Here is a 10,158-nt window from a genome sequence, read left to right as displayed (position 1 = left end):
TGGCTGGCATGTGGTGCTGGGGATTGAACCGCGGTCCCTGTGCTTTGCCAAGCTTGTTTCAAGTAGGTGCTTTAGACCACTGAGCCATCTCTCCAGCCCTCTGGAAGATTTCTGATTTCTGTACCAGGGCTCCTCCAGGGAAGACTTTATCAGCAGCATCCTAGGGCCTCGCTAGCAGCTGCTACAAGGGTGTGTCGGGCCAGTTCCCCTGAGCCAGGAGCACAGCTCCGACAGAAGCACTGACAGGACGCTCACTCTTGCTTGCGTGGCCTCAGAATTAGTAAGCAAATGTCCTCTGACCGTGCTGTCCCTCCCAGTTCCTCATCTCATACTCAGTTTTAGAAACTGAATCTGCATTTCCTCTTTTGGTAAAATCAAGGTGATGCTTTAAAGGGGAAGAAAAGAAAAGTCCTTTCACAATGAACCAGAGACAAAAAAACCCAGGCTGTCTGTCGCTTTGCTTCCACCAGCCCACCCCACAGCCTGCTTGCATGCTTGCTTCCTATTCATGTATTTGGTACAGGGTCTCGCTAAGCAGCTCGGACTCGCAGCGATCCTCCTGTCTCAGCCTCCCCAGCACTGGGATTACAGTGTGTGCCACATCTGGTTTCGGTGGCTGGCTCAGCACCCCTGGGGGGAGGGTCTGGTAAAGCATGTGGTGCTGAGGATTGAAACCCAGTCCTTGTGATTGCCTAAGCAGGCACTTAGTTCTCGGAGCTATGTCACCAGCCCTTTAGCCTTCTTTCTTTTATAATTTTTGAGGCAAGACTTTGCCTTGTAGTCCAGGCTGGCCTTTAGCTCACTGTGTAGCCCACGTTGGTCTCAAACTCCCAGTGACCCTCCTGCCTCAGCCTCCTGAGGGCTGGGGTCACAGGCGTGCACCACCACGCTCGGATCCTTCCTTTCTTCCCATTCCTGTTTTCTTTCCAGCTACAATGAATCTTAGGATTTTCTTTCTTTTTTGATATGGCAGGAAACAGTGGATTCATTCACAAACAAAGCAAGTCAGCAGAACGAGAAGGAGCAACACACGTGCGCAGAGACAGATTCCAAGCGGCACTTACCCCTCGCTTTAGGCTCCTGAAGCAGTGCATTTTGGGTTTGGAGGTCATGAACTCGTTGAAGCGGTGGGAGAGGGGCTCCTTTGGCTGCTTGGGAGACTGGGGGCCGTTGGGAACAGCAGAGGGTGAGGCGGAGGTGGGGGGCGGAGGGGGGGGCTGATGGGGGGACGTTAAAAGGGACACAAGCTACGTGTGAGATGAGCGGTGACACAGTAAACCAGAAACAAGGAGACACAAAACAAAAATAAGCATCAAATCATACTGGAAATCGAAAGCAAGTAAAACACAAACCATTACATATTTAGGCCATGGTCCAAAGGAAAGCGTGGTGCTTGCGTTGCAACGGAGGGGGGGACGAGAGGGAGGGGGTTAGCGGGCTTCGCGACAGGGGAGGAGCTCATGCGACATCCGCAAGCCAACTACCGCTCCGTTAGTCACTCTACACCCGCTCTAAGCCTGGAGGGTCAAGGGGCTCCACCTCTTATGCTAACAGAGCGAATGGAAGAAAACACAGACCTTAGACGCTAAGGTAGGCTTTAAATGAACCGCTGAACCACCCTACAGGGTTAGAGCATCATGTCGCCTCGATGCTAACGTACATCACCCGGGTTAAGCCGTCATGCACCCACGTACCACGCTACGCAAGGGAAGTATGCAGTGTCCAGGGCTATGTGTTAACGTGAGTTCAAAACCGAGCTGTCAGCCGTGGCAACGAGCTGATGGGTTATTATAGAAACAAGGTGCTATCCCCTCTCCCAGCCAGGGAACCTGGCCACCTAGGGGCACCTGGGGCCAAAGAGGAGGTGCAACAGGGCCGCGCAGCCAGTGGTTAGTGGGGTGGCATGGGCAGTGAGGGTGGGCCTGAAGTAAGATAAGGGCCACAGCAGAGGTGCCACTGCCACCGAGACACCAAGCCACGCGCTAGCTGACCGCTTCCCATTCTGAAACTACAGTTTTAAGAGCTAAGGTGTTTTTTAAAGTTAAAAATCTCCACACTTTATCCAACCCATCTCGCACTGGTTTGAACTGTCAGTACCTTGTTCTTTTTGATGAATGGCCACAACTTCCCTTTGGATTTGCCACCGAACTTGAGCTCGAGCTTGCCATCCCCGCGCGGGTTGGACAGGCTGTTGTCCGACACGGTGCGCTTCATGGGCTGGGTGTAATCCTCAAACTCGATGTCCCCCGGAGGCTCGAAGCCTGACTTATAAGCTTCAATCACCAGCTGTGAATCCTGAAGTGACACCCACAACCACAGGGCTGCAGTCAGTGGGTGCGAGGGCTTTTTCTTTCTTCCTCGTGGCACTGCGGGCTGAACTCGGGGGATGCTGAGCTATACCCTCACCCCTTTTTGCTGATCAGTTTCGATACACGGTTGTGCAAATTTACTCCTCCTGCTGCAGGTAGCTGAGATTACAGACGTGTGTGGCCATGCCCTATTTATGCAAATATTTTTACAATAAATTATGGTCATCTTGTGTAGCTGCTATTCTAAGAAAATTATATTGATTGATATTATTTTGCCTATCAACATGTTTATCACTAGAATGAATAAACATAATTCACAAAGGCAGAGCTGGGGATATATAGCTTAGTGGTAGAGTATCTGCATAGCATGAGAGAGTGACTGAGTCTGAGCCTCAGGACAAAAAAAAAAAAAAAAAAAAAAAAAAAAAGAAATGTAAAAACTATGTATTAATAATAAATACAAAGGGCTAGCCAGATAGCTCAGCAGATTAAAGTGCCTGCTTAGGCAGAGCACAGTGACTGGAGTTTGATCCCCAGAGTGCTGTGCCGACCTGGCCCAGGGCACGCTGAGACTGGGACTGAGACTGGGTGTGGTGGTGTACGCCTGTAATCCCAGCACTTGGGAGGCTGAAAACAGGAGAATCACTATGAGTCTAATCTATGTAGTGAGACCCTATAGACCCGCCCTAAAAAATATATATATTTACTGAGTCTTAAAAAAATCATGAAGGCCTATCTCTAATTGATATCTGAAAATATTTCCATTAGTCATTTTTCTACTTTTTGAGAAACAAGTATTTATTTAAAGTTTGGCGTAGTGGCACACACCGGTCATTTCAGCACTCAGGAGGCTGAGGCAGGAATACCTGGCAGGCGACTCCCCACCCTGGGGGCTCCCCGAGGCACACAAGGAAACCCAGTGCACCGATGCCCACAGCCGCCACTCACACTCTTCTGGTCGATGGCGTCGGCCGCTGTCACGATGCCATCCAGGCACCTGCCGATGATGGGGATCACCTGCCGGTCCACCTCAGCGTAGGTCTTCATGCATGCACCCATCTTCACGATCCGCCGCTCCTCCATCTCCTGGATTTTCTGCCACATCATCAGATTTCAGGTAAGAACCTGGGCCACTAGCACTGCAGGAAGGGGTTCCTGATATCGGGCCCTGAGGGTAGGGGCCGTTCCCCTCCCTGTGCCGCCGCACCAGCCGGCTGCCAGGGTCTGCCGTGCCCAATCGGGTTTGCTTGGTGGTTTTCTGAGACAGTCTTACTATACAGACCAAGCTGGAACTCACGGCTCCGCCTGCCTCAGCCTCCCGAGTGCTGGATTATGGGCGTGCACCACCCCACTGGGCTGTCTCTGGGCCTGGACCTCACCATGCAAGCGCTAGACCACTGAGCTCCACCCGCAGCCCGCTCTCTGCATTTCTGACAAACTAAAGTAGCCAAAGGAGAACAAACCAAACAAAAGAAGAGGCATTGTTCGAAGCCTGAAGCCGGGTGAATGCTGCTTTGTCCCCTACAGGGAAGCTGACATTTTTGTGGCCAGAATGGCCCTTTTAGCGAAGAGGACAGAAATCTAAGAGTCACAGTTCTGAAGCTGGGAAGGGAAAAACAAGAAGCTGCAGGAGCAGACGGAGGAGGTTTTCAGATGAATGTTGCGTTGCGTTTTTACAGCCAGCCGAGGCTCGCCGTCGACGCTTCCAGAATGTTAGCGGGAGCGAGGACCCCGGAATCCCTGCGAGCACAGACCGGCAACGGTGCCTCCGAGGGGCGCATCCCAGTGCAGGCGGAGACGGGGACAGAAGCGCACCTGGAAGATGCTGGGGATGTGTGTGTGGTAAAACTCGTGCTGCTCCTGGTTGAACTTCTGCAGGGTGGAGGAGTAGTCGGCCCTGCTGTCCTCCGCCATCTGGTGTCGGATCTGAGCCTGCTGCCGCGCCTGGAGCAAAACGAGAAACCACACATCCACGCATCATCCCTGGAGGCCTCAGCCAGTGTGCCAGGACTTCGGCACCTCAAAGGGCTGTGTGGAGCAGGTGCCATCCTTCCATCCATCCCAGACAGGTTCTTGTTAGCTAACCCAGGGTCTAGCGCTCATAGTGATCCTCCTGCCTCAGCCTCCTGAGTGCCAGGATGACAGGCAGGAACCACTACGCCTGGATGCAGAAGCTTTTTTTTTTTTTTTTAAATGCCTTGGCTGGGCATGGTGGTGTACCCGTCATCCCAGCACTCAGGAGGCTGAGGCAGGGGGACTGCAAATTTGAGGTCAGACTGAGCTACAGAGTGAGTTCAAGGCCAGCCTGGACTACACAGCGAGACTCTGCCAAAAAAGTCTTAAATTTGAGAACTTGAAATTTCTGTAGGGAAGGCATGTTTGCCCTCGTCTGTCACAAGCCCACTGTCCCGCTGTGTTCACACGTCCTGGGCTGACACTGGGCCTGGGCTCCCTGCAGTCTGCTCCGGGGTGGCTCATGCACTGCTGCCGGGCCTTGCTCCTGCAGTGGGACAAATGAGAGCCCACACATCTTAAAAGCCAATTCCCAAGGGGTCCAGGAACCAAGCAGACAGGAACCACTGCTCTCAGAGGACCTTGTAAAACGTCACCAGGCGACATGGACCCAACCACGGCACAGAGCCCGCCCCAGCCACCTGCCGCCAAGGGCAGGGCCCACCATCGCAACAGCTCAGCTTGGTGAACCTGTCTCTGTGTCCCTAAACCAGCATGACAGAAAGCATGCTAGGGGCTAGGGAGGTAGCTCAGTGGCACAGCGCCTGCCGGGTAAGTACAAGGTCCCTAGCGCGATACCCGGTACCAAAGAAAAGAGCAGAGACCTAATGAGGGGAAAGAAAAAACGCAAGCCGGACACGGTGGCACACGTCTGTCATCCATCCCAACACTCAGGAGGCTGAGGCAGGAGGCTCACTGAAGTTTCAAGGCCAGCCTGGGCTGCACTGCAAGACCCTGTCTCAAGAAACAAAAACCGCAAGAAACCGCACAGCAGGGCTGCGCAGAGGCGGCGACAGGCCAGGCCCCAGTGTGCGTCCCCTCTAGATGCTCTACACGGTTTCCGCCTCGTGTGACACCAGGGCCGGCCCGGGGTGCAGGTAGGGGGTCCCACGGCTGTGTGTGTCCTCCTGATTCACACTGCCTCCCTGCCAGGGGCCCAGGCACCCCTCCTCTCACTGTGGCCACCAGCCTTACCCCTGGGCCCCCAGACCCAGGCTTGTCCAGCCACGGCGCTGGGCGGAAGCCACCCACGGGGACACCATCTGTCCCCAGCACTGCCAGCAAAGGCACCTGGCTCTCGCCTCGGCCTTCCGCCTCAGTGGTGATCGCCTTGTAGGACACGAAGAGAAAAACCCAGGGAATCCCCGCAGAGAACTGACCTTTCTAAAGTATTCTCTCTTACCTACACACCTTCCCCGGAAAGACACACAAAAACCCAGAGGGGCGGGAGGGGAAATTCCTTCTCTCTCCAGTGAAGCACAGAACAAACAGAGCTTACGAGGCAAGTGAGGCTCCCTTTGGGGATGTCTTCTGCTTTTTTTTTCCCTTGGTTTTTATTTACTTTTTTTAAGTATTTGGTTGTTACAGGGTCTCGCTACATAGCTCGGACTTGTGGTGATCCTCCTGCTTTCAGCTTCCCCAGCGCTGGGATTACAGGTGTGCGCCACCACAACCAGACTCTGTGGCTGGCTCAGCCTGCCCCAGAGGCGGGACTGGCGTAGTGTGTGGTGCTGGGGATCGAACCTTCGTACCTGTGCTTGCCTAAACTTGCCTGAGCAGGCACTTTAGTCCGCTGAGCTATCTCGCCAGCCCTTTACCTTTTTTTTTTGAGACAAGGTCTCCCCATGTAGTTCACACTGGCCTCGAACTCCAAGTGATCTTCCTGCCTCAGCCTCCTGATTATAAATCTGCTCCTACCAACCTGATAGATCCTACACCAGGGCGCCTCCAGAGGTCCCCAGGGGCACAGGGCGGGCCACTGTGAGCCCCTCCTCCCAGCTCCCGGGTCCCTGCAGCTGATGCTAACCACATAATCACTGACCCCTGAGTGCCCTGACATCTTCTACCAAGTTGCCACGCAGCGCTGACCCCGTGGGGGAGCGGCGGGAAGGGCCTCCTGGGGACCCTGCCCCGACTGGCCGGCACAGGGGCAAAGTGGCATGGGCCTCCTGGGGTGATTTTCTCCAACGCACAACTTGGGCCCTCAGACGCCAGGCACCGCTGTGCTCAGCCCACAGCCCCTGCAGGACATGGAGCGGCCGCTCTGCGCCAGCTGCAGCTGCTTTGGATTAACGTCCACTCGAGGAATGCACCCTGCACCGAGCGGATTCGCTATGGAAATCTATTTTGGTTTAGAGAGCCCTTATGTTTATTTTACAATGGAATTCAACAGTCACTGGTTTCTCAAAGGCGGTTGCTCATTATTGCAAGTACCTTTAAAAAAATATCTTAGCTGGGCGTGGTGGCAGACACCTGCCAGCCCAGGACCCAGAGGCTGAGGCAGGAAGATGGCTTCGAGTTCGTGGCCAGCCTGGATGACACAGCAGGCCCCTACCTCAAAAAAACCCCCAAAACAACAAAGCAACAAAAGAAAATCTTTAAAAGTATTTTCAGCACTGTCCCTGGAGCACTGAGGTGGTGACAAGACACTTCCCGGAGCGGATCTCGGCCGTCTGGGGCCGAAGGAAGTCCTGCGCTGCCGTCTCCCGCCTCCGCATGAGGCAGCGTAAGAACAGCCGCTGTCGTCTCACCCAGGGATGGCGTTTCACCGGGGCCCACGCCGCGTGCTAAATCTCCAAACCGAATTTCCCATTCTAAAACTAAAGAGAAGCAGCACCACACAGCACATAGCACAGGCGAGCGGGTTCTGCTCACTGAGAATGAGTCCTCGAGCGGGTATCTCAAAGCCCAGAAGTGGCCCAGCTGCCTGAGCGGAGAGTCCCAGACAGCTCCGATTGCGACCCAGACTTTCACGCGTGCGCAGAAACAGCAAGCTCGGACTTTGGAATTTCCTGGCAAGCCCTCAGGGTCTCCCCAGATAAACGAGGGTGGCCTGGAGTGTACAGGCCGTGACCCCTTCCTGCTAGGCTACACAGCCCCTACACTGCCCAAAACGTCAGAGTTGCCGATGGTTTTGTGTGTGTGTGGGTGCTTACATAGGGCCTATTAGCCCAAGCTGGCCTCCAACCCACAGAGATCCTTCTGCCTCAGCCTCCCACAGCTAGGATGACAGGGCTGCAGCGCGGCCCTTTCTAAACCGAGACTAGACTGCAGCCTGGGATTTTAAAATCCTAAGGAGTTTAAAGACAAAAGTACTGTAGTCTGTAATCTACTTAGCTTGCTAATTTTAGATCATTCGCAAAGCCAAAAATGTGACGCTATTTCCTGTTTAGTTTCATTTGACTTCTCCCTTAGGATTTCAAAATATTAAGAAGAGAATAACGGCTCACTAAGGGGTCTGCTCGCTCTCCAGAGGCACGGGACCTGCTCCCAAGGCTGGCAAGCCCTTGCCTCTTTCTTCAAAGCTGCCTGCGGCTTTTGTCAGTTTGATCTTTTTGTTTTCTGAGACGGGGCCTCACTGTATAGCCCAGGCTGGCGATCCCCTGCCTCAGCCCCCCGAGGGCTGGGACTACGGGCCCGTCTGGCACCACGTCCCGCTTTGGCTCTTAATAAAATGAGCACATATGAACTGGTTCCATGTATGCAGTGACTACTTAAATAATGAGATGTATTCATTCATTTTATGAGCATGGCCCTGGATCTCTCCAAATACCCCTGCCGTTCCTTAGATGGTAAAGTATGCACTGGGGCAGTGTCCAGAGCTTTGCTCAGGAAGTCACTTAGCGTCCTTTCTTAAAGGATGCAACAGTTGTGTGTGTTGTGCACGCCTGTTGTGGCCGTGCTCCCTGGCAGGCTGAGGCAGGAGGATCACACATTTGAGTAGTCCATGCTGGGTAATAACACCACTAAGCAAGACTATCTCAAACAAAAATATTAAAGAGGGCGAGGGGTGGGCTGGGGAGATAGCTCAGTGGCATAAGCATCTGCCTGGCAGGTACAAGGCCCCGAGTTCAATCCCTGGAACTGAAAAAAAAAAGGAAAAAAGAAAAAAAAGAGGGGGGGGCGCTGGTGAGATGGCTCAGTGGTCTAAAGCACCTACAAAGCCCAGGGACCGCGGTTCAATCTCCAGCACCACATGCCAGCCAGCCACGCCCCCTGGTGGGCTGAGCTGGCCACACACACACACACACACACACACATAAATATAAATTTTTAAAAAAAGGGGCTGGGGGTCCAGGTATAGTGGCACACAAGGCTATAATCCTAGCACTCAGGAGGCTGAGGCAGAAAGATCACTGGGAGTTGGAGGCCAGCCTGGGCTACATAGTGAGACCCTGTCTCAAAAAAACACAGAAAAACTATGAGTGTGTTTACAATTTGACTTTTTTTTTTTTTTTTTTTTGCGGAACCGAGGATTGAACTCAGGCCCTTGAGCTTGCCAGGCAAGTGCTTATTCTACTGAGCCATCTCCCCGGCCCCCTAAATTTTCTTTCTTTTTGGTACCAGGGATTGAACTCAGGACCCTGTGCTTGCCAGGCAAGCAATTATTCTACTGAGCTATCTTCCCGGCCCCTGACTTTATTTTACAAAAAAAACCCCCCAAAAAACAAAAAACAAAACCTTCCAATCACTTTGTAAATGTAGCTCTAGAAAAGATGCATTCCTTAAGACGAGTCACGCCGCCCACCCTAGCACAGACGAGACACCACGCCGCCCTTCTGAAGAGGACTTGGCAGGTCAGCCGCTGTCCACCCTCGGTCTCTGAGTTGCAGCAGCTAAGTAGTCGAGAACTCTCAGCACTCTGAATGAGCCCCACTGGAGAGGCTGAGGCAGGAGGATGACAGGCTGAGCACAGGCCGGTTCCAGCCCCGGCAGTGCCCAGGACCAGAGGCACAACACAAACAAGCGAAGCCCGGACAGTCCGCGCTCTGCAGACGGCCCATCGTGTCCGCGCCAGAAGCCGACACCCGAATGAGCTGCAGCAGCCGGGCAGGAACGCTGCGAGCCCTGCTGGGGCGATGCTTCCGCAATCCTTCCGCTACAGGGTTCCCAGAGGAAATGCCGGCTCCGTTGGAGGGCGGCTCATTTATGAAAGATACTAATGCATGCGCGGGAAAGCAAGCTACTGTGGGCAGGACGGGGTAGGGAGGGAAGGTACTGCCACAGCCATCAAGTGGGGCACGCACCGGTCATGCCAGCACTTGGGCGGTGGAGGCGGGCGGAGGGCTGAGCGCCCGAGGCCAGCCCGCGCCTCAGAGTGAGTTCAAGGCCAGCCTAAGCTACATAGTCAGACCCTGTCCCAAAAAACCAAAACCAAACAAACAAAAAACTTGGAGTAACAACCTGAAAGGAAACGAAAAGTGAACATTTAAGAGGACTAGGCCAGGCCTGGTGGCACAGGTCTGTAACCCCAGCACTCAGAAGGCTGAGGCAGGAGGATCCAAAGACCAAGGGCAGGCTGGGCTCTGTAATGAGTCCAAGGCTAACTTGAACTACATAATGAGCTTGCCTCAAAAACTAAAGCAATTAGATAATTAAGTAACAAAAAAACCACAAGAAAGTAAGAAGATCCAATAAAAATTTCAGGAATATCTGATAAATAATCAGTGAAACTTCTGTCTCTGAGACAGGATGGCCTTGAACTCTGAGAGATCCTCCTGCCTCAGCCTCTGGTGGCAGGGATTACAGGCACACTACCACCCCCAGCTTCTCTTGCTATTTTTGCTCACAGCTTGCTTGGTTGGTTTGGTTTGGGTTTTTTTGAGGCAGGGTCTCT

General features: G+C 53.4%; 1 protein-coding gene across 1 annotated transcript in view; it reads right to left on the bottom strand.

Moving 5' to 3' along the window:
* Fnbp1 (formin binding protein 1) overlaps positions 1–10,158 on the bottom strand; it is a 75,045-nt gene that overhangs the window by 14,135 nt on the left and 50,752 nt on the right. Inside the window, exons 7-10 of the mRNA XM_004640568.2 lie at positions 4,125–4,253; positions 3,258–3,404; positions 2,098–2,295; positions 1,065–1,217 (exon numbers count right to left, since the gene is read on the bottom strand). Of these exons, the coding sequence (XP_004640625.1) occupies positions 1,065–1,217; positions 2,098–2,295; positions 3,258–3,404; positions 4,125–4,253 (627 nt within the window). The remainder of the gene's footprint in view (positions 1–1,064; positions 1,218–2,097; positions 2,296–3,257; positions 3,405–4,124; positions 4,254–10,158) is intronic.

This window comes from Octodon degus, unplaced genomic scaffold, assembly GCF_000260255.1.
Source record: "Octodon degus isolate 3935 unplaced genomic scaffold, OctDeg1.0 scaffold00123, whole genome shotgun sequence".
Lineage (NCBI taxonomy): Eukaryota > Metazoa > Chordata > Mammalia > Rodentia > Octodontidae > Octodon > Octodon degus.
The sequence above is the reverse complement of the archived record's forward strand: the minus strand, read 5'-3'. Positions and strand labels throughout refer to the sequence as shown.